General features: G+C 46.9%; 2 protein-coding genes across 2 annotated transcripts in view; one reads left to right on the top strand and one right to left on the bottom strand.

Moving 5' to 3' along the window:
• TPGS2 (tubulin polyglutamylase complex subunit 2) overlaps positions 1 to 24879 on the top strand; it is a 320830-nt gene that overhangs the window by 205369 nt on the left and 90582 nt on the right. The window lies entirely within an intron of this gene.
• Positions 437 to 22184, bottom strand: NOL6 (nucleolar protein 6). The gene is made up of 26 exons (XM_053448309.1): positions 22090 to 22184; positions 21083 to 21316; positions 20564 to 20680; positions 19857 to 20036; positions 19480 to 19648; positions 18920 to 19054; positions 18565 to 18728; positions 18285 to 18405; positions 17672 to 17730; positions 16983 to 17084; positions 16736 to 16851; positions 16341 to 16518; positions 16124 to 16246; positions 15536 to 15684; positions 14990 to 15065; positions 14714 to 14851; positions 14217 to 14334; positions 13906 to 14060; positions 13045 to 13208; positions 12298 to 12450; positions 11824 to 11921; positions 10824 to 10948; positions 9322 to 9411; positions 3028 to 3228; positions 1317 to 1418; positions 437 to 716 (listed from the first exon to the last, which is right to left on the bottom strand). The coding sequence occupies exons 1-26, from the start codon at positions 22126 to 22128 to the stop codon at positions 567 to 569; spliced, it is 3456 nt and encodes a 1151-aa protein (XP_053304284.1). The 5' UTR covers positions 22129 to 22184; the 3' UTR covers positions 437 to 566.

The raw sequence follows: 24879 nt of genomic DNA on the forward strand, positions 1-24879 counted from the left end.
TTATATATATTTATATATTATATATTATATACACACACTGAAGGCTCTCGGGGTCTGCAGGATTACGGCTCCCCCTATTAAGTTGCTGATTGGTTCAGGCAGTCTTTGTAAAGGTGGGAAGAGAGTAGAAGGAAGATGGAATGTCGGATAATGCTGGCCCTGCCACAGGCTGCCACTGACCTCAGGTTCCCTAAAGCAAAATTTTAAACCAAATAACTCGCAACGATAGAGGAGATTTTAATGAACAATTTCATTAAAAGTTGCCATGGCAACAGTTCCCTTTTAATAATAAAAAAAGGGATCAGAAGGTCAGATCTAAAAAACAAAAAAAAAAAAAACAAAAAAAAAAACAAAAAAAAAACTCAGAATACAACAGGGGGCGTTCATTGGTTTTTATATATATATAAATTTGCCATGGTGTTTTTTTGTTTTTTTTTTTTTGTTTTTTTTTAATAAAAGACCCCTCGTCTCATCGTAAAACCCAGACTCTGGCGCAGGCGTGGATGGCGCAGCAGCCTCTGCAGTCACTGAACACCGGATCGGGAAGGTTTTTTTTTTTTTTTTTTTTAAATGGCCCATTTCTCAGTCCGAGTCTCCACGTTGTGGACGAGGCCTTCTCCCAGAATCCGGAAGTCTTCTAGGATGGCTTCCACGTTGGGGATCATCACAGGGGGGCTGCTGTCCTTGTCCATTATCCTTCCGTTTGCGTTGGTCGTCTGCAAGAAGAGGAACAAGAACTAGAGGCGTTTCCCCGTGAATGACGTATATATACGTACAACCCATCTCAACCACCCGACAGTGAAAGCAGCCATTTATATAACATATTAAATACTACATGATTTGCATAATGGCTCCTCCCTACTGTGATGCCCCGCCCCTTCACAGAAAGGGTTTTGCATTTTTTTGCACATGGGGTCGATTTTTGGGGGCTTTATCAGAATTTGGTTAAAGGCAAAGTGCAACGAGACAATCTAATTAGAGCAGGCAGTTGGTGCGCATGTACAGCTCGGGGGCATTTCATAACGCTCCAAACTGTGCACGATTAACACTTTCATTGCGTGCATCCCTGTAGCATTGGAGGCAGACATAAGAACCCATCCGGCCCCCGTCTAGCCGCCCGTTTCTCCTGCTGTAAAGACTCAAACCTTAATCGGTCGTTGGTCTTGTCTTAGATTCAGGATCCGTATGTCTATCCCGCGCATGTTTAATCCCCTCACAGTATTACCCTCTACCACTTCTGCTAGGAGGCTGTTCCACTTATCTACTACCCTCTCAGTAACAGATTTTATTCTGCATTATGCTCAAAGTCTACTCACTTTGAATGGCTGCGGCTCGAAGCTTGATGGCTTCCATAGAACTCCAATCACTTCCCCTCCGTGGGAATCGTAGAAAAACAGAGCAAATTCTTCATAGGCCTCCTGCAAGAGATCAGATTACAAAATACGGAAATAAACCCTGGAAGAGCTGAAGCTTGAAGAGCATAAAACTAGAATTTTTAAGCTTTTTCTTTTTATCTTACGGTGATTTACTATCGGACTTAGTTACGTGTGCAAAATGTGTCTTTCGCTTCATGTTGTCCGATGCACTCCTTTAATTTGCAGAGGCGACCGTTGTACACGGTCAATCGATATACGGGTGAAAATATCTTTAAAAAGTGGCACCATTCAAAAGTTTGGGGTCACTCAGCTGTTTCCATGGAAAACAAGGACATTTCTGGCTGTAACATAATTACAAGGAGGACCATCAATCAGCCTTTTAAACTTAAACTTGGATCAGCGAACACAACGTGCCATTGGGACACAGGAGTGATGGGAGTGATAAAGGGCCATTGGAACACAGGAGTGATGGAAGTGATAAAGGGCCATTGGGACACAGGAGTGATGGGAGTGATAAAGGGCCGTTGGAACACAGGAGTGATGGGAGTGATAAAGGGTCGTTGGGACACAGGAGTGATGGGAGTGATAAAGGTCATTGGCACACAGGAGTGATGGGAGTGATAAAGGGCCATTGGAACACAGGAGTGATGGGAGTGATAAAGGGCCATTGGAACACAGGCGTGATGGGAGTGATAAAGGGCCATTGGACCACAGGCGTGATGGGAGTGATAAAGGGCCATTGGAACACAGGCGTGATGGGAGTGATAAAGGGCCATTGGAACACAGGAGTGATGGGAGTGCTAAAGGGCCATTGGAACACAGGAGTGATGGGAGTGATAAAGGGCCATTGGAACACAGGCGTGATGGGAGTGATAAAGGGCCATTGGAACACAGGCGTGATGGGAGTGATAAAGGGCCATTGGAACACAGGCGTGATGGGAGTGATAAAGGGCCATTGGGACACAGGAGTGATGGGAGTGATAAAGGGCCATTGGAACACAGGAGTGATGGGAGTGATAAAGGGCCATTGGAACACAGGCGTGATGGGAGTGATAAAGGGCCATTGGAACACAGGCGTGATGGGAGTGATAAAGGGCCATTGGAACACAGGCGTGATGGGAGTGATAAAGGGCCATTGGAACACAGGAGTGATGGGAGTGATAAAGGGCCTCTGTACAACTACAAAGAAATTCCGCCATTTCCAGCTACAATAGTCATTTACAACATTAACCCCGTCTGTGCTGGATTTCTGATCCATTTCATGTTATTTTAATGGACAAAATTGGCTTTTCTTTCAAAAACCAGGAGACGGAACCTCCCTAAGCCCAGATTAATTTTGTTATTTTCTAGGTAGTATCGCTCACAGAATGGCGATTTATTTTAGAATGTTAGCTTTCGTTTGTTGACGGCTCTATTCTTGCAGTATTCTGTTGGCGTTTTCCCCGTTATCTGCCCCAAAGCAACCAAACCCAGCGACTCCTTATCGCGCTGCCTTCTGTCTCGGGTGGAAGGCGGTCCATTGAAAGTCAGGCTAGAAAGGACTTAAGGACTTCATGATTACCTAGTCCTAGAATTCTGTCCTTTAGCATTTAAGACAAAGATGAATATAACAAGAAATGATAATATTTTGTATTCGTTATCAGGTCCTTACTCTGAGCTCGTTGAGGTATAACTGGACAGGGTCATAATCCACCACTGGGAAGAAGAGGTCCTTGACAGGAGCGTCACTTTTCAGCACACCCCGCACAAAGGACTTCAGCGGGGTGTCCAGCGCCTCCCGGTGGCGAGGAATCTGCTTGGGATTCAGGCGAATCAAAACATCGTACAGGTTCAGCGACGGCCGGAAAATCATCTAAAGACAGAAAAAGAGAGCATGGAGATATTAAGCGCCAGCCGGGATCCCCAGCTCCCCGCAAGCAGAGGGTCGGGGCCGCTAGGCACGGCGTAACCGGTGCGTTAAACCAGTTCCAGACTCAAATAATACAAATGTGTAAAACGAGGCCTAACAAACAGGTGTGAGCAGGTCGGGGTGTTGTGTATATTATATTATACATGTATTATTTAATGCTTTGTTTCCACGTCTACATTAAGAATATCCAGTCTGACATCATATTTCCTTCTAACAAAACAGACACGGAACTTCTTGTTCCTGTTTCCCATTATCCCTTGGCGCAGGCTGCATCAGGATTCTCCCATCAGCCCAAGCAGGAAGTTGTAAGCCGCTTCCTATTCTCTCCCTGCGTCAGCCCAAGCAGGAAGTTGGAAGCCGCTTCCTGTTCTCTCCCCGCCTCAGCCCAAGCAGGAAGTTGTAAGCCACTTCCTGTTCTCTCCCTGCGTCAGCCCAAGCAGGAAGTTGTAAGCCGCTTCCTGTTCTCTCCCTGCGTCAGCCCAAGCAGGAAGTTGTAAGCCGCTTCTTGTTCTTTCCCCGCGTTTTTAGCGGATGGCGCATGAGCCTCTAGCGCTAGAGATTGTTTCCAGCCGCGCAGGTCCCTCTGTAACGCTATTATTATCACAGATATCTCAGGGCGACGGGGCAGAAAGTCTATTTCTTTATTTATATATTTATTGTAAAGGATATAAGGATAATGACGCCTAAAGTATGATCTGCAAAGAATTCCAAGACAAAGGAAACATTGTGTCTCTTCTACATCCTGTTTATTCTAAATCAAGGCTTCTCTCGCCCCATTTATCTCCAGCGGAGCAGATGCCCCAGGTGGAACACCCCATTGTAAAAAAATAATTCAAAAACCCAACATATCAAAGCTTTTCTGGGAGTTTAGCATCAATAGAGACGTCGGATAAAAGGCAAATTAAATGGGATTCCTAAAAATAACCACAATACCGAGGGTCTGCGTGACAACTCCGGGGCTGTTGGGGGATATGGGAATAACAGAACCGGGACGGTTCCAGAGCTTCCAGAATCTGGAACATCCAAAAGACCCCAACGTTAATCCGGCTCATTTGTTTAAATGCCTGGAGCGGAACAGAGCAGCCGAAACTCATGTTATTTGTATTGGAGGGACTGAGCGAGCCGAGGCAGGGCAGGATAGAGCTTTGCCAGCTTCCATTAACTGAGGAGCCTCTTCTGCATGATGTTTGCACCGCCGTAGGTGAGAGGCTCTCACGTGGGCTGCCGGCGAGGGGGACGAAAAACATTATGTGACTGACAAACACTACCAGCTGAGATGTCAATGAGAGAGAGAGAGAGAGAGAGAGAGAGAGAGAGAGAGACGGAGGAGAGAAGAGAGAGGGGGATGGGAGAGAGACATTTAAAAAGACAAAGGGGTTTAACAAAGTACAGGACGGAAGTTTATTTCAAAGGACAAGAAAAGTTACAAGAGACCGGAATCTAACACTAGAGGCTACGAGATTGAGATGCAACAGAACAGAGAGGGTGGTAGATAAGTGGAGCAGCCTCCCAGCAGAAGTGGTAGAGGGTAATACAGTGAGGGGGATTAAACATGCGCGGGATAGACATACGGCTCCTGAATCTAAGACGAGACCAACGACTGATTAAGGTTTGAGTCGTTACAGCAGGAGAAACGGGCGACCAGACCGGGGCCGGATGGGGCCGATCTACCAATGGGTTCTGTGTTTTACGTGCCGTGGCATCAAGAACAAGAACATTAGTGGCTACTGGGAGCTCCCAACATACCGTATTTCCCCATACATAAGACGCACCTTTTTTTAAAAAAAATTGGGGTCTAAAAATTGGGTGCGTCTTATACAGTGGTGGTAGTTATTTGTTTTTTTAATTTTTTTGAACTAGAAAGGGGGCCTGCTGCTTACCTGTTTTGCTCAGCAGCGTCTCATGATCCGCCGCGGCTGCACAGGAACCCAGCGGAGTCACGTGAATGCACATCACATCACATGACTCCGCTCAGTTCCTGTTTCTGCTGGAGCAAGGCAGAGGGGAAAGGCGGCCCCCACGGAAGTCTGCGAGCGGCAGCAGAAGATCTGCAGTTCAGTAAGGCGGGGGAGTAAATGAATGTGTGTGCGCGTGTTAGCATGGATCCGTGTGTAGGGGGCACAGGGAGGCTGAAAGTGATGTGCATGTACTGGCTGCCTGAGCGTGATAGGAGTGCGATTGCTAACAATTGCTAGCAGCTAACATCAATCGCACTCATATCATGCCCAGGCAGCCAGTACAATAACTTTATGTAATATTTTTTTAAAAAAACTTTCAGCCCCCAAAAATAGGGGTGCGTCTTATACTTGGAAATATGGTGCTTAAATATTTTTGTTTATATTATACCAAATTATCTACTTAAATATTAGATTAGATCACAGAAGGGTAATTATCTGTTACGTCAAAGCCGTCGGCCCGTCTAGTCACGCGCTTAATCAGTCGTTGGACTCGTCTTAGACTCAGGAGCCGTATGTCTATCCCATGCATGTTTAATACCCTCACTGTATTACCCACTACCACTTCTGCTGGGAGGCTGTGCCACATAACGATTAATAATACTCTAAGGTAAGGTTCTTAGACTCGCTGCTTCATACAGTTTGTATTTTATTTATCTGACAAATAAATATATCCTCTGCAGCAGGAGATGTCTGTGGTCATCAATGTCTGTCCCTGTCCTGCGGCTCATAACATCCCGGCCATGGAGTGCGGTTACGGAGCTCTGATTACAGCCAAGAGAAGCCGGGGGGTCACAGCAGGTTAGCTGCCGGTTCTACAGCATTTAAAGGGGAAGTCCCACGGGGGGGGGGAGTGATATTTGGGGTGACTTTCTCGGCTCAAACACCACACTGAGCTGATGCTTTATGGCAATGAAGTCCATTCCCCCATAGACTTTCATTAGTCAGAGACTGTCTGGGTGATTTAGACTGAGACATTCCATTGTTCCCCACAGGCAGTATGATAAGGAGTCGCCGTGTTTAGTAGATCGGGGATCAGATAACAGAGTGAGAATCATACAAACGGCTGATATGCAGCTGCCTGAAAACATTTAATTATAAATTATACAAGGGCCGGCTCACTGATTTATCTATACATTATACAGGGGCCGGTCACTGATTTATCTATACATTATACAGGGGCCGGTCACTGATTTATCTATACATTATACAGGGGCCGGTCACTGATTTATCTATACATTATACAGGGGGCCGGTCACTGATTTATCTATACATTATACAGGGGCCGGTCACTGATTTATCTATACATTATACAGGGGGCCGGTCACTGATTTAACTATACATTATACAGGGGCCACTCACTGATTTATCTATACATTATACAGGGGGCCGGTCACTGATTTATCTATACATTATACAGGGGCCGGTCACTGATTTATCTATACATTATACAGGGGCCGGTCACTGATTTATCTATACATTATACAGGGGGCCGGTCACTGATTTATCTATACATTATACAGGGGCCGGTCACTGATTTATCTATACATTATACAGGGGGCCGGTCACTGATTTAACTATACATTATACAGGGGCCGCTCACTGATTTATCTATACATTATACAGGGGGCCGGTCACTGATTTATCTATACATTATACAGGGGGCCGGTCACTGATTTAACTATACATTATACAGGGGCCGGTCACTGATTTATCTATAGATTATACAGGGGGCCGGTCACTGATTTATCTATACATTATACAGGGGCCGGTCACTGATTTATCTATACATTATACAGGGGGCCGGTCACTGATTTAACTATACATTATACAGGGGCCGGTCACTGATTTATCTATACAATATACAGGGGCCGGTCACTGATTTATCTATACATTATACAGGGGCCGGCTCACTGATTTATCTATACATTATACAGGGGGCCGGCTCGCTGATTTAGCTATACATCATACAGGGCATCTCACTGATTTATCTATACATTATACAGGGGCCGGCTCGCCGATTTATCTATACATTATACAGGGGGCCGGTCACAGATTTATCTATACATTATACAGGGGGCCGGCTCACTGATTTATCTATACATTATACAGGGGCCGGTCACTGATTTATCTATACATTATACAGGGGCCGGTCACTGATTTATCTATACATTATACAGGGGGCCGGCTCACTGATTTATCTATACATTATACAGGGGGCCGGCTCGCCGATTTATCTATACATTATACTATGCATTAGATCAGCTAGGATATGCGTTAAAGCGCACACAGTTGCCGGAGCGTAGCTTAGATCTGTTGTTTACAGAGTGCCTCGCGCGCTGCCAGAGAATGCCGGCCCGTCACCCGATCCGCCGGCCCGGCGAGGCTCTGATCGGGAGACGGATTAGGCGCAGGGAGCGGCGTTCTGCGGATCGCCGTTTAAAGGCCAACTCCCAGCGATTGGTTCTGGTTGACCTGAGACGGAGTGCAAACACAATAAGTGCGATTTGTTACACTGAGCTGCAGCTTCTACCTAAGTCAAGTCTTTAATATGAGTTCATGGGGGGGGGGGGGTTCTAATGTACATTAACGAGATTCTGCTCGGATGGGGCTGTTCGGGGCAAAAACTGTCCTTTTAATCACATCAAATGCATTATTCATGTTTTTTGTCGGGAACGCGTACAGATGTCACGCTTTACGGCTGCTGCGATGATTTTATTATTATTAAATCATTAAAGGAATAATCCTTAGCAGATCAGTCCATTATTTTTTATGTCACCGTGATATTTTTGGGAAGGTTGGGTAAAAAAAAATTGTAAAAAATAAAAAAATTGCCCTACGGGGCGCAGACAGAGTACAACACAGACATGTAAATACACGGGCCCCAAAACGTGGGCTGGGGGCCAAGAAACTGTACTTTCCACCACCCTAACCCACCTCCAGAACATCTCTCCTGTCTCTACACGGGACGTTATTTGAAACGGCAGAAGACAAATAACATGAATAATAATTTATATTTATAATAAATACTAATAAATACTAATAATATTAATAAGCGTATGAATAACACAATATTATATATATTTATAATAAATACTAATACGAGCATGAATAACACAATAATTCTTATATATAATTTATAATAAATACTAATAATATAATACGAGCATGAATAATAATTCTTATATATTTACAGCATTACATCAATAATCAATGACATCAATACTGTGCGAGGGCTCCGTAGAGAGTGCCCACAGCGCCCCCTGCTGGAGGTAATCGGGTAACTCCTACCCTCGGCGATATAGTATAATTTACTTGAAATACCTCCAGCCAACAAGGAAAAAAAAAGTTACAAGCCCATGATATAGGCAGGAGATTAGTGGGAATCTGCAACCCTGCTACTGCAGCCACCACAAAATCACATTCATTCAATCCAGCGGCCCCCTGGACTCCAAGCTCGGCGTTATGTGGCACCGAGCGGTATTTTGGAGCCAGACATCCGAGGGGGCAATCAATCAGCAGGCAGTCCGAGTTCTAAGAACCCCCTGTCCGAGTTCTAAATTCTATCAGGTTCCGGTTGTATATTTGGGTACAGGACGGAGTTCTGCGCTTCCTCCGGCGCTCACCGCTTCTGTCCATTACTTAAAACAGCCAATAATTTAACCCCTTCGCGCCCACATGCCAGCATTTACGTGTGAACGTAACCGACGTATAATAAAACACTGATTCGTGTGCCTCGGATTTCCCACCAGGACTATTGCAACCCCGTGTAACGGGGCTTTCGGGTAACTTCCCACGTGTCTTGTTTGGCCGATGCCACTTTGTTCTCTCTCTGGCCCCCCTTAAACCCTGTGAGGTTACATCTATCAGCCCAACTAAATCGTTATCTTAACCCAAAGCCTCGGGAAAAGAACCTCGTTAAAAATAACTGTACTGAACCAACCGGGAAAACCATTAGAGCCTCGCAGCATCGGCGCGCGGAGTGTTTTTGGCATCGGGCATCGTTTGGGCGCACGCCGCATTCTATTACCTCCGAGCCCACATTCACGACCCATAAGACACCCGTGGAACGCCCACTCACCTTGATGTTGTGTTCTTCCAGCGGGTCCATCAGCTGCTTTTCCAGAACGCGCAGGGACTCCACAGAGAGAAGAATGAGGCGCTGCAGGATCTGCGGAGAGGCGAAAGAGTCCGTGTCAAGGGTAAGCGTTCACCAAAAACGTACAAAAGGCATCGCAAGACCACGTCTACAGCACAGATCTCCCATTAATGAGCACGACCTCATGCAAGAAACTCTCAACATAAAGTGTTCTGCGGGGGAAGGGCAGTAAAGATCCGGAATCCACTGCATGTGAAGTTCAGGAAACAGCAAGCATTATGACCCCGAGAAACCGGAGAAAGGCTAAAGTAACATTTTATTTTTATGGAACCTTCATATTATTATTATTACTACTATTTTTTTTTTTTTTTTATTTTTAAAACAAAATGCTAAATCATATTAAATAGAATTAAAACTGAATTCAGAAAACTACTTAAATTAAATCTGATTAAAAAAAAAAGATAAAAAGATTGTTAATTAAATAATTTGTAATTAAGAAAATGTAAATTGTTTAATACACGTGCCAGGGTTCAATCCTGAAATCAGCCGTTACAGGATAACGTATTGGGGGTGCAGGAAGGCAGCCCTGACGCCTCTGTGCATGCGCAAGGAAACCGGTAGCGGTGCTGCTTAACAGTCGAGGCTGCAGTGTTTTCAAACACAGCTAACTTTATTTAAAGAACAGCATCAGTGCCTTTAATACAATTAAATAGCAAGGTATAGCCCGAGAGAAGACAGCTTTCGATAGGCCCGCATTGTCTCCCTATCTATGACATCAACACCAGGCGCCGTATGCAAATGAAGGCTTATTTGCATGCAGTGCCACAAACCGATGTCGCCATGTTATTTCTTTTGATTTCTGAAACGCTAAAGGTTTGTTAGAAGTTGTTCTGTTGACTGTACATGCGCAGGGGGGTTGTTTTTAGCGTTCCAATGGCTGCGGTGGGACATAAGCCAAGTCCTCGCACGGGCTTGTCTGGAACACGGTTGTTTTTCGCTGTGATTGTCAGCGAGGTTACGCGGTTCCGCTCGCACCTTTTGGATGAAGGCGGATCGCTGCCCTCCAGGCGAATCCCTTCACGCTTTTCTGATCTCTCTCTTCGGTTCTTAAATAAAGAGAAGTTGGCAGCCGAGCCTCCGCGCGCCCCGCTGTTATTTGGCATCAGGTGCTAAAACTACCGGGGGCACTGTCTTAGATTCAGAAGCCGCATGCCTATCCCGTGCGTGTTTAAATACACCCCCCCCGCCGTATTACCCTCTACCACCTCTGCTGGGAGGTGTATATATATATATAAATATATATTTTTTAAATAAATATAAAAATAAATATTTAAATAAAATGGGGGCAGATTATTGTCCAAAACAAATCAACTGTAAAACAGGACAGGATACGGCAATGTCTGCATGGAAGATTCTAGAAGGTCGCAGAATTTCTCACCCGTCCCTAACCAACACCAACACACACACGTTAAACCACCCCCTACCTGCGCGGACGGCTGCTTCCTGGTCCACACGGAGTCCTTCCTCTCCCTGGGGGTAGCGATGAACATAACCGGGAGCTGCATGCGCGACGACACAAAATCATTCTGAATTTCTGTAAAGTCCGTACCTAAAGAAGACGGAAAACAGGAGGCGATTCTTTAAATAAAAAAATTTAAAAAAAACAACAACATTGATGTCTAAATTATAAAAACTCAAAGTATTAACGGTTTAAGGCTCCCCCGGAAAGCCCCGACTCTTCAAAGCGGACTTAAAGCGATCCCACATTCTACTTTATTACATCTTTATTATTATATTATATATCATAACATATTATAAAATTATATCTATATCTATAAATATATAACATAATACAAATATATATATCATGTTGTTATATAATTATACATTATATATATATATATATCATAACATAAAATTATATCTGTATATATAAATATATCATTATTTATCATTATATTTATTTTAGAACAATGTTCTAAAACTCTTATTATCACCAAGTTGGTGTTCTGTGCGAGATACACACGCGGGGAACGCCCTCTATTTATCTCACCGCACATCATGCAGGCGAAAAATTCTAAAAACAATAAACAGGAGGTAAAATATCAACGTCCAGACAGCCCGGCCAGCACTGATAGGCGGGGGGGGGCGATCACAATGGGGTACAAAACAAAGAGGGCTGCGGGGGGGGGCACGCTATGGTTTAAAGAAAAACATTTCCAGCCAATGGGACCATCTGATACGGACAGAGTGTTGAAATGGTGTCAAAACAGCCAAATTTCTCATAAAACTGCAATTTCCAGCAGTTCCAGACCCAATCAGTAGCCTTGGGTACCAGGGAAGCTGCGAGAGCCGACACACAGAAGAGATGGTAATTATTATGAATTTTGGTTGTCCCTTCCAGCACATTTGCTTCGATTTAAGAACGTCTTCTGGAACGAGAGAGGGGCGACGACGGGTCAGCGGATTTAGGCAAACACTCACCCTTTAAGTCTCCGTTCAGATTCACTATCAGGGGGCTGTTCTTCCAATCAAAAGTCGCCAAGAGGTGAAGGAAGCGCAAGAATCCCACCTGAGGGGAGCTGTAAAAAAAAACATATTATAGCAGTCCGCTGATTTATAATAAACCCGAAGTCCTGGAGGCAATAAAGCCGTTGAGTTAATCAGCGCCCAGGGCTTTTTTTTTTTTTTAACCTTTGACATCCAAGCCAAAAATCCGACCCTCGCCGACGCTACTTATTTTGAAAAGGTATAGGATATTAAAGGCTGTAACTCAGAAGTCCCCTGCTTGCCGGGGCCAATGTGGTCCCTTTCCATTTAAAAGGTGTCAGGGTCCCCCCAGGCGTTCGGCTGCAGACCCCCGTAATCTGAGATACATTTTCTAATCTAAAAAAGAAAGCTTTTCCAGCTAGGACTTTCTGAATAGCGGACGGCGTTACACGAGACCCCGACGGGTACCTGGGGGCGCTGAACGGAGCCGGGTGCAGAAACAGGTGAGCAACCAACAGATCCACGCATTCCTCGGAGAAGCTGCCCCCCAAGAGCTGACAGTTAATCCAGCGCTTGGCCAGACGAGACGTGCCCCCGAAGGCTGGGTGCTGCTGATGGAGCCTGCAGGGGGGGGAAAAAGAACATGACTAAGCATGTAAAGAGACACTCACTACAGATCAAAAGTTTGGGGTCACTGAGCTGTTTTCGTGGAAAAAACAAGAATATTTCTATCTGTAACATAAATGCAAAAGGGTTTCTAACCATCAATTATCCTTTAAACTTAAACTTGGATCAGCGAACACAACGTGCTATTGGAGCACAGGAGTGATGGGAGTGATAAAGGGCCATTGGGACACAGGAGTGATGGGAGTGATAAAGGGCCATTGGAACACAGGAGTGATGGGAGTGATAAAGGGCCACTGGAACACAGGAGTGATGGGAGTGATAAAGGGCCATTGGAACACAGGAGTGCTGGCAGTGATAAAGGAGTGATGGGAGTGATAAAGGGCCTCTGTACGCCTAAGAAGAGATTCCATTCCGCTGGATTTCTGCTCCATTTCATGTTATTTTAACGGACAAAATCTGCTTTTCTTTTAAAAACAAGGAAATTTCTAAGTGCCCCCTAACTGTTGAACGGCGGTGCCCTCATCTAAACATAAAACAGATCTATATATCGTCAAACAAGATACAGCGCAAGAAAAACAATAACCGTACCCGTGTAACGTGCTGGTCAGGTGCGGCGAGTGGAGCGTCTCCAGCTCGAGCTGCCGGGACTCCTCCGTCTCCTGCGACTTCAGCATCCCCTCCGGCGTGACGAACTCCTTTATGTACTGAGGCTCCCGGTGATAAGCGACGTGCACACGGAACACGTAACCGTCCTGCAACACGAATACAAAGACTGTCAGACCGGGAGACGGGGGCGAGGCAGATTTATTGGGGAATCATCTCAATCACAGCTTTTAACACAATAAACGACATTACATTTATATAAATTTTTCAATTTATTTTAACGCAGGATCTCTGGAAATGGGTGATAAACTAGCATTCTATTGAATTTTTTGAGGTCCTGTATGCCTGATGCCCCCCAACTCCTCACCTTAGGGTAAAAAGACGGAGCTTTCGGTGACGTCCTCTACCCAGGTCGGGGGAAAGGACGTCACCGGAAGTTCCCGCTCGTAGACGGAAGCGTCAGGATTTGTATTCTATTTATATTCTAATTTTAGATCAGATTTATATATATATGTATTAAAAAGTGCTATCCCATTCATTCTGCTGTAAAAAGCACAATAACTAAATGCAGCACCAGAATCATTCCCGGTCTGCTGAAAGCTAAAACCTCATCCCCAAAATAAAGCTGTAACTATGTAGATTTCTCAGGGAACACTTAAATGTCACATGACACAAAAGCAGGCACCGATAGGCTGAAAAAGCTTCTTACACGTGAGTTTTCTATGCGAGGAAGGAATAAAATGCCTGATTGGTTGAGAGATATTAGCTTAGCGCTCTCTCTATAAGGAAGCTGTAACGGCGCGGGGGGCCCGGAGCTGCGGGGGTCCCGGAGCCGCAGGGTCTCACCTTGTAGACATCGGTGAAGGCGGCCGTCACTTTACACGGCAGATTGTGCTGGGCTCTCAGCAGCTCCGCCAGACGGATCTGAAACGCGGCTTTCACCCTCTTAATGGCGTCTTTATCCTGCGGCCATTTCCCGCTGCCTTCCATGTGACAGATCACTGCCGGGGAGAGACGCGGACGCCGTCAGAAACCAGAGGCACGCCAAGGACCCAAAATATCCAAACCACCCCCAAACGTAGATCCGAACACAGCGGCCCCAGACAGAGGGCATGCGTTTGGTAAAACCCCGTTATAAGGATATATTAATGATTTACCTTTCACCGGAGAGATGTATGCAGGACACGGCTTGTCTTCCAAGGGGACGAGACACTTCTTATCCTTCAACACTTTGTAGAAGGACCATTCGGGTTTCACCGGAACAGGAGGGAACACCTGGCAAAGGTAAAAAAAAAAAAAAAAAAAAAAAAAAAAAAGATGCATCGGTAAGTTGGGGGCATAAGGCAAACAGGGGGGGCAGAGTGGCATATAGGGGGGTATAAGGCCTTTCTGGGGGGGGCGAATAGCAAGCCATGGCAGATTGGCAAATAAAAGGAAATAAAACAAAAAAAAATGCATTTTTCTCAGTTTTTATTAAATATGAAAAAAAATTTACACGTGAATTTTTACTTTAAAACTTCAATTCAAGTTTGGGGGAGTCGTCTTATAAATCGAGCAAATACAGTATTTATATATTTAACAAAAATAATATAACGTATAACAAATATATAATTTACACAAACAATAACCGGCGCTGAATTCAGCGATCACTCACGTCCGTGTAGCGGAGGGCCGGGTGGGTTCCTTGCACAGAGGTCACGGTTAGCGGGAGGTCCTCCAGGTTCCAGAGCTTTCTGCTCAGATCGTCGTAAGACTGTACAATGCTGACCATGTGCTCCTCGCCCGTCCCGGCCTGAAACAACCAGAACGATCAGCCAGGGCTCAATTCTACCCATTAACAGAGGGGACGCTGTATAACGGTATAACTTCCACAAGATCCTAAGATACTGTTACCCCCCCCCACACTGTGTTACCCCCCCCCACTGCTTACCTCTCTGCCCCTGACAAGGACGCAATCCAGCAAATTACCAGCGTAGGCGACGCACGATTCGGGAACGTCAGCGTGTCTGAAAACAGAACAACAAGCGTGAAGGGGCAACGCGTTTCGCTCTCCGCCACTTCACATAGACCACACATAACAGACACCCGCTGTACAGCGCCGTGGAATATGATGGCGCTGCATAGAATAAATAAGGATAATAAAATACACAGAATTCAAGAAAATTAAATCCAAGTGATGTCATTTGTAAGAAATATTACAGCGGAGGTAATAAATCAGTACAACGGGGAAAAATACAAATATGAATAATCCCTTAATTATTAAACAAAAAAAAAAATCAATACTCTCAACAACACAAATCTAGTTATATTATAATAAAAAAAAATTATTTAAAAATCAGAGAAATTGATAAATCCGGAGCAAAAGCCTCAGGGCGAGCGGTTTTTAAATCCATAAACGCCACTTATTGGTGATTTTGTAACAATATATTTATAATTTCCCGATATACGATATACGCCGGCAGAACGCGGGACTCACAGGCCCAGTAAGTGTTTCACGACGAGCTCCGGGATCCGCCGTTTCTCCTGGAGGTTGCTTCCCGGCCAGACCACCGCTTCGCAGATCGAGCCGTCCTGGAAGCGACGCAGCTCCGACTTCTCGCCCCAGAACTTCCGGAACTCCGCAGCCTGGAGAAACAAACGTCGCGGAGTTAATACGGGGTTACCGTGGTAACAGTACGCAGCAGCTTTGGTGCCAGGATTTTAAAGGTCTGTAAGAGCGACTACTGGTCGCCGGCAGGGGGGCTCCTCTGCCATCAACCAATGAAGGGCAGCTTCCCTTCTGGCGCGATCCAATGGATTCCCGTTCCCGTTAACCCCTTGCTATACGCGAAGACTTAAGATAGGCTAGAGGCAGTGGCTCGTATGGGGGAAGGAACCACGGAGATTAACGAGGAGATTTTTCCAAAGACGACCATGAAAAACGACGATTCTTCGCGCATGCTTACCCGCCGCCATATAAATGCATTCAGTATTCGGTTTGAGCAACGAAGACGCAACTCGAATACGAACACACAGGTCTAGAAATAAAATTATTCAACAAATATAAGAGAAGCAGGAGACTCACCTCCGGGCTGTCCGCTGCCGGCCCCTTTTCCAGTACACTGCTATAGAACTCCGTGGTTAGCAAGAGGCCTATGGAGAGCTGACCGACGTCCTTGTGCTTGCGAGGATCGTCCCCTACGGACCACTGGAAAGAGAGAAACTTCATCGATTAGACGCAAAGCAGCGGGAGGGCAGCCTCGGCTTAAAGACGAACGTCCGCGACGGGGCCCGCGGGTTACCTCCGGCGTCTGCGGCAGCGTGTGGGACAGCAGAGCCACCCTCTTGCCCAGTCCCTGGTTTAATACGGACAGGAGGAAGGGCAGCGCGGCCGACACGTAATCGCCTCCCCGGTCCATCAGCTCGTTCAGCAGCTTCATCTTTTTGCAGGCTTCCTGCAGCTGGGCGACGCGGGTCAGGCTGGAGGGAGAGAAGATGGGTAACCGCGGGTCCTTTCCACACCAATAACACTCAAACTATAGGAGCGCAGACCCCAGGAGATTCTCTTCTCGCACACAGGGCGCAAGCGACGGAGGCCACCGGGGATCAGGTAGGATTTATGTTTTGCATACATATTAGTTTTGGTCGTTTCATCCACTTTCCGTGGATAGGGGGAGGGGGTTTTGCAGGCACTCACTGAAAGACATGATCAAACGTTCTGATGAAAGGCTTGGAAACCATGAGGAGGAGATGGAATCCATCGATGGTCGTGTCGTCCAATGTCTTCAGAGACTCCTGAGCCTCAAACTGGATCTGAAGATAAAAAAGGAAAGGTCCTTAAAAGGGGGGTCTTATCCAAGAGCGCAGGGTAGGAAGGTTTTAATGCGGACAAGGCCATTAAACGGCCGTCATCGGGAGCTGCCACCTGTTCTAAACCACCTCACCTGTCTGTACGTGGCGGCCGTCATGTCGGCGCATAGATTCACGAGTCCCAACGGGTCCACAAACACAACCTCAAAGGCTTGTTGAAAATCAGCAAGCGATGGCTGGAAAATAAAACATGGGAATTGTATTACTACATCAGAACATCATCAACATGAAAGCAACATATGGTTCAACCCAACTGGTAAAACACGTAGGAGCGTGAGAGCAGAGCCTGTCCCTACGTTCCTGCCTTGGGGGTCTCTGTACGCAGCGGCCAAGAGCAGCTTGGTTAGCACCCCCATAACTTGGCTCGTCTGCCTTTAGCCTCATCGGCTTCTTGTTTACTTTATATAATTACTTTGCATACGAAGTATTGGTCTGTAACGCGATGGGACTATTGCCACCTTAATGATCTACCCGTCCGCGGAAAACCCATGGGCAAACGTCAAAGATGCTTGGCGCGGATCGCCAGAATACCAGGAATAACACGTCGGCTTTAGGGGACAGTTCTTAGAACTTAGATTATACTTTGTATCACAAAACTAGAATTGTTAAGACTAAGCCTTCCGGTAAACCTCTCCTGACCCTCGCCGGGTGTCTTCATTACCCGTCTTGGGGTCTCATCATTTAAGGGTTCACGATACGTAGTTACCAGCTCCCCGGTCATACGGAGACCTCCAGTGCGGACGTTTAACTGAATATCACTCACCAGGGAATGGTCGGAGCCGCTGGACATCGCTATCCCGTTAACCGTCAAATCCGTGGCGGCTGCAGAAACAGACGAGACAAGCAGGAAGAAAATAAGACTTTCACTCGCAGGGTTTGGATCCATAAAGGATGTTCTGGTTTAAGACAAAATTCACCTCCCTGGTAACAAATATCTCCCCAAACCATTCCCTCCGCTAGCGGTCTGCTCCCCTTCCTCCGCCACGCGCTTACGGGAACAATTTACTTTGTCGTATCAGAACCGGCTCTGGCTTAATAGACCTAAGCAGTAACTTTTGATCTTTAAAGCTAAGTAATCGATGTAAGGAAAAGCTTTTCTCTTTTTTTAAAGTTAAAAATTGGTGCAACATCAGAAACGTTTCCTATCATCCCTGGAAGCATATGAGCATATATATATATATATATATATATATATATATATATATACACACACATTTATACAGCACCAGTAATTTAAGGTCTGTACCAAACACAGGATTAAATAAATGACACTACAAAGAGCATTTGACAAAGTAAAACATCAGACAGAGTTTGGCACCTAAGCTTACAATTTAGAGACGCACGGAATTTGCTGAGACAGCGGCTTCAGAACTCACCCAGAAACTGCAGGGTGTTCCTCAGGACCTGGTAGCCACTCATAACTTTGTTAATCTTATTTTTGGAAAGCAAATAGGCCACCAGCATTGATACCACGAAGCCATTGAAGCTGCCGCGGCCCTAGAAGAAAACAGAAGCAGCAGCGCATTTTAAGAGGGTAACGTCCAGAGAAGAGGTCCTAAAACTCAAAACAAACCAGGTTCCTCCTGGACAGACCTCTCCTGGATCTCACATTGATATATTACTTTAAAAAAAAGTTTTTTAGGTGAATAGTCTTACCTTGTCCAGCTGCCGCTGGCGAAGCCAGACCTTAAGGATGGCGATGCCGTCCTTCATGCCGGGGAAGTCCGTGGCACAGCTAGACAGGTGGTGAAGGTGATGCTCCATGGCCAAGTCGGAGAGGATGGCCGTGTTGTAATGAGGGGTGGCAGGCTCCATGGGCCCTGCGGAATTTAACGAAAACACTGATTCTTGGCTCTGAAAGATTTACGCCAAATAATAAAATCGAAGGGAAAGACGGTGTGAAGGAACATGCCCTGCGCTGGAAGCTTAACAGCAACTCTAACTAACCAGTAACTAGCAGCCATTGCTGGACACAGAACCCATAAAGCCCCTTTGCCAGGCCAAAACGTACCCTCTTTGTCACAATGCTGTTCCGTGAACCAGGCTGTTCTTACATTGTTCTTGTTGGGGAACAGACGACTGGCCTTGAAGACCCCAGGCGGTGGGCAGACGTGGATACGGACTGTTACCAGCTTCTCATCTTTACCTGGTGGCCATAAGACAGAGAGCAGTGATGAGTAATCGTTACCTGGATAGTTAATGCTTAACACAAGTGGGACAATCCAAAGTACTAGTAATAGTATTGAGAAAAGTGTTCGGAAACACAACTCTCCTAAGCACGCTATTACTTTTTAAATGAGATTTTTCAAGTGAAGGAATTTGAGTTTAACCAAAAAAACAAAAATATGGTACCATCATGTAGTACACCAAACATCCACTAGATGTCAGTAGACCGCCCAACACAGTAATAAGCATTCCTGTAGTTTATCAAACATCCACTAGATGTCAGTATAACCGATCACAGTTATATAGCGCCAGCAGATTCCGTAGCGCTGTTACAATCAGAGGCTGTAAAGATAGTCAGGGCGTTGAGAAAAATTGTTAAAGGGTCCTTACGTTACCACGACTCACCGTGAGGCCGGAGTAACAGGATGGGTTTCAGGTGGTTGCTGTTCATGTAGGAGAACTTCACGCTGCCAAAAAGCTCATTATCCGCGAGATGCGCAGCAATGTGGGCCAAGTAGAGCGCTCGCTTCCGGAAGTAACGCTGGTTCAGGTTATCTTTCTCCTGGAGAATTTCCTGCAGAGAGCGGCACAAAAGAGGTTACCGCGCGCCGGCAGATCATACGGCAGCAACCGCTTCCACGGTAACCGGCAGCATATCAGTGACAGGCAAACCAGTCACCATACTCCTACTAAACCATTACAAGTTATTCCCCATTAAAGGGTTAATTATACAGAGATAATCGTAAACTCGTAAAACGCGATTATCAGAGCGAGGCTGTTACCCGCGGCAGGGTCAGCGCCAAATCCACATTGATCTCCGGCTTGATGCAGGTCCCCAGCAGGTAGCTGCCGACTACTTTGATGGAGGAGGGGCGCTGAAAGCGAAACCTGCCCTTCACTCTGTACGGGATCTGCAGGACGGGGACCTTCACGGACTTGGGGAGCCAGGACTGGTCCGCGAGCTGCGAGAAAGGAACCCGATAACAGCTTCATTAGAACGACTTCGAAGGGAGATGAACCGGAACGAAAACTATAACGGTGCACGGATATGAAATAATGCGACAATACGTCACCCCCCCCAAAATGGTACGTGGCAATACACCACAACCAAACCCCCCCCCCCCGAATGATATGCAGCAATAGGATAAACCCCCCCCCCTGAACTGGACCAGAGTTTTGCTGCTACCGGAGCTTCCAGCTGATCACAAAACAATTACTTATATAGATTATAGGCAATATATAGATTGTATAGGTTATACAGGTTATGGGGGATATAGATTCTATAGGATAGGTTATAGGGGATATATAGGGTTATTTAGATTATAGGCGATATATAGATTATACAGGTTATGGGCACTATATAGGTTATACGGGATATATAGGTTATATAGATTATAGGGGATATATATAGAGGGGTTTTTTATATGATCAGAGAATCGCTCCGTAGCAGTTAAAGCAGAGACTGCCGAGGTGCTCGTCTTCCACTCACGTCTCGCTCCTGCGTCTCGGGGATTTCTCCCAGGAGGGAGTTAATTCGGTGCAAAAAATTATCAATGTTTTTCCTCCTCTTCTCCTTCAGCTTCACTTCTTGCAGCAGCTCCTCGATCTACAAAAAGAACAAAACCGGATTCCATCAACAGAGCGTCCGACACAGAAACGCACTGCCGGCAGATCGGCCCCCGGCGGCCCCCATCCCCCCGCTGTAAAGACTCGGACCTTAACCAGTCGTTGGTCTCATCTTAGATCTCACGCACAAGCCGAACGCAAACCAGCGGAGAACCGTCTCGTTAAATAACCAGCACGCCGAGAGAATAATTACCCGTCAATTCATTTATTAATTCACTGCCGGCAGCGTCACCTGATCCGGCAGCACAGACAATACTCTCTCCGACAGACAGACCCCTCTCTCTGTCTGTCCGTCCATCGCTCCCCCTGGCAGACCCCCCTGTCCAGAATTGAGCTATGAGGATTGTTAGTTGCCCCCGTCACTCCCCTGCCGCCCCGGTACCTGCATGCGCAGAATGTTGGAATGAAACAGGTGCTCGGTCTCCTTCAGCCTGTTGAGCTCCTCGTTGGTGGGGGGTTTGTAGAGCTCGGCCTTGCTCAGTTTGACGGGTCTCAGAATATCCCCCGGGACAGATCCGCTCCCCGCTGCAGCTTTCTTCTCCCCCGCGGAAGCCTCATCATCATCCGGCTCCTCAGCTTCCTCCGACCGGACGCCCTCCTCATCCTCAACAGCTTTCTGTAAATAGACAGACAACGTAACTGAAAAAAACACTACATAGAACCTGCCGGCAGGTCGGCCCCATCCGGCCCCCGTTTGAGTAAAGACTCAAACCCTAATCAGTCGTTGGTCTCGTCTTAGATTCAGGAGCCGTATGTCTATCCCATGTATGTTTAATACCCTCACTGTATTACCCTCTACCACCTCTGCTGGGAGGCAGCTCCACTTATCTACCACCCAGTCAGTCAGTCAGTCTCTTGTAACTTCCCGCCTGTACTTTATGTATTTAAAGTTCCCTCGGACGGCGAGCGGGAGGGAAGAATCCCGCAGACCTTTTAATAAAAGCAAAGTCTGTTAACTTGATAAACTTTTGTGTCGTCAAAACTCAAGGATTACGACAAATATTCTTTATTTAAAGTTTGCCGGCAGGTTACTCGGTGCTGTACTGGAACTTCCACTTTAACCTGCGGGGCTGCAAACAGTTTAACACAGCCCTGCGGCCCCCAGTATCAAGTGTACCAGACACATGAAGAAGAGACCTCTGAGGCCTCTGAATCTTTATATGTAACGTAGGTCGACTAAAGATTCTACTTCCTCTGGGTTTATATAGCTGTACCCGTTTATTACTTATCGGTACCGGGCAGTACCCGGCCTCCGGTTCCGCTCACCAGTAACCCCTGGTGGTAATTAGCACCGGGGGGGGGGTCGCAGTTGAAAAATCACAATTGATTACAGTGCGTCTATAAACCAGTATACCCGGTAACCGTCACCGGCCCTCCCCCTGCCGGTACCTGTGCCGTTTCCCGGGCCTGACTCCGTTTCCTCTTCATCTCTCAAACCCTCTAAACACGTGGGACACGGGGCAGCCAGGCAGCAGGAACCCCGCCCACCATGAACTCTCTCATTGGACTGTGAAGCGGCGCACACCTGACGTCATCCCTTCGCCTCTGAGGAGGTGACAGAGCGAACGGCCATGTTAGTTGTGGGCACTGTCTGGGAAATGACGCACAGGAGAGGATATCCACCATGGCGGTTTCTGGCAGCTGCGCCCACACTTCCGTTGTCCTGCGTTATTTATGTGACAGAGTATTGCTGTAACCTCTGAGGGATATGTCACGTGTGATACCTGCAAACTGTCCCAGATTTCCTGAGAAATGACCTGAGACATAACATTTAACCTCTTTGCATTATCAATAATAGGTTATTTCTGTAACCGGGTGGGGCATTTAGAAGAAGAATAATGGGGTTTATTTACCCCGTTTAATTTATAAAGCCGTTTCCTGCTGTTTCTATACACATTATCGGGGCTTTTAGGGCAGTAGAACCCTGCGATACCCTCATACCCAGCAAACATTCTGACATCGGGGAGCAGAGGGGGGATATAATTGAGACCATCGGTTCCGAATCCTACTTTTCGGCACAGGGGTAGCGCTCAGAGTCATGCCTGGGAACTCTCCAGGTTTTGCTCGGAGGCTCCGGGTGAAGCGCCGCTTCTATGGGTCACTGCGGGTAAACTATGGGTATCGGGATCAGCAGGCCCCACTCCCTGCCCACTTCCCCTGCAAAAATGGCGTGTGTCCCCAAACGTCAGCGGGTCCGACAGCAACGTCACGCGATGGGGCCTCCCGGGTAGCCAGAGAGTTCGCAGGTACAGAGGCAGTCAACGCTGCTGCTAAAGTTAGAGGAGGTCAGGGCTGGACTGGGGCCAACGAGGCGTCCCTGGCAGCGGCGTAATAATATAAGTGCGGGCGACTGCTGCAGAGGACGGGCCGCACGTTAATTCGTGCTTATGTAGCATATCCAGTAGCATATCCAGCCGGCAGCCACACACTGCGGCACCTGATCTGCCGCTGCATCTGGCGTTTGCCCCCCTGTCAGGTGGGTGGGGGGGTTATACCGCATCACAAACATCATTCACCAAAACCTTCCCCACAAACGATCATTTAATCTTGTGAAATTTGAACAAAATTCATCCTTTTTGGGGGGAATGCTTAATTGTCACATGACACAACAGCAGCCGCTGATCATTACTAGCGTTATTACATGTTATTTGCGGAGCGCCGGCAGAGTCCATGGCGCTGCTCCATTCGGGGAGATTATAAAAGTAACATTAAGATTGGTGCAGGAGGAGAAGGCGGCCGCTGGGAGCTTAGACAAAAGAGGATAGGCTGTTTCCGTGGAAACCGGAATAAACCTATTAAAAGTTTGTGTTTTTGATGTGATTAAACAAAGGAATACGATAACCGATCTCCTGAGGGTTAATTAGCCGGCATCTCAGAGACCTCGGTGTTTTGTCTGCAGGATCCCGGGGGATTTTCGGCTGTTTGTTGCCTGCGGCGGTCTCGTGGGTTATATACCGCGAGGACGCGATTTCACAACCCCAAGAGCGGGTCTCGCTTTACAGCCTGCTGTGCACGGGGTCCGTTTGCTGAGACCCCCCCATCACGCACACCCTGTCTGTCTTCCAGTTCTCCTCTTTAATGTCTAAAATGCCCTGTGTCTCCCTCTGTCTCTTTTTCATGCCCCTAGCAACAACTCCCCCTAGTTACCAGCTTCTTGGCACTTGTAGTACTCATTATTTTACATTCCTTTAATGTAATAGCCACTACCACTTCTGCTGGGTGGCTGTTCCACGTATCCACCACCCTAAAGGAAAACTTCATTCCATCTCAGCCTCTGACCCTCTAGTGTTAGATTCCAGTCTCTTGTTATAACTTTTCTCCTCCTGTACTTTAAACCCCTTCATGTAATGTCTCTCTTCATCCTCTCTCTTCTCTCTCCCATTCCCTCTCTCTTCTCTCTCTCTCATCCCCTCTCTCTCTTCTCTCTCTCATCCCCTCTCTCTCTTCTCTCTCCCATCCCCTCTCTCTTCTCTTTCCCATCCCCTCTCTCTCTCTTCTCTCTCCCATCCCCTCTCTCTCTTCTCTCTCCCATTCCCTCTCTTTCTCTCTCTCTCTCTCTCTCTCTTCTCTCTCCCATCCCCTCTCTCTCTTCTCTCTCCCGTTCCCTCTCTTTCTCTCTCTCTCTCTCTCTCTTCTCTCTCCCATCCCCTCTCTCTCTTCTCTCTCCCGTTCCCTCTCTCTCTTCCACCCCTCTCTCTCTCTCTCTCTTCTCTCTCTCCCATCCCCTCCCTCTCTTCTGTCCTCCAGAGAGAATCTGCAGTCTGACAGCGCGGGGTTAAGTATAAAGCACTTGCTGGTAAGATTAGAGTCCATATGACGGAGTGATTGCATCGTTGTTGCCCCGTCGTGCCCCCTCCGTGTTGTAGAAGTTGCCCCGGATTGAGACACGCCGGGTGCTCCGTGTGCCCACGGCTGCCAGACGCTCCCTCCCTGCGCATTCAGCGTCCAGGGCTGGGAGGAGGAAGAAGGGAGCGGCTACCAGCGGAGGTAGGAGGGCAACCGACTGCACCGAACCCCAAAGCCACTTTATCCACAACCCCCCCCCAGGGCCGCGGGTAAGATCCTGGGTAGGGATTGGGATCCTGGGATCTGTTTGTGACATTACAAGGAGCAGCTCAGCCCCCCTCCCTTACAAAACCAGATCTTTCGATGTATTGATCAGTAACGCCAGAATCCCCG

This window comes from Spea bombifrons, chromosome 1, assembly GCF_027358695.1.
Source record: "Spea bombifrons isolate aSpeBom1 chromosome 1, aSpeBom1.2.pri, whole genome shotgun sequence".
NCBI lineage: Eukaryota > Metazoa > Chordata > Amphibia > Anura > Pelobatidae > Spea > Spea bombifrons.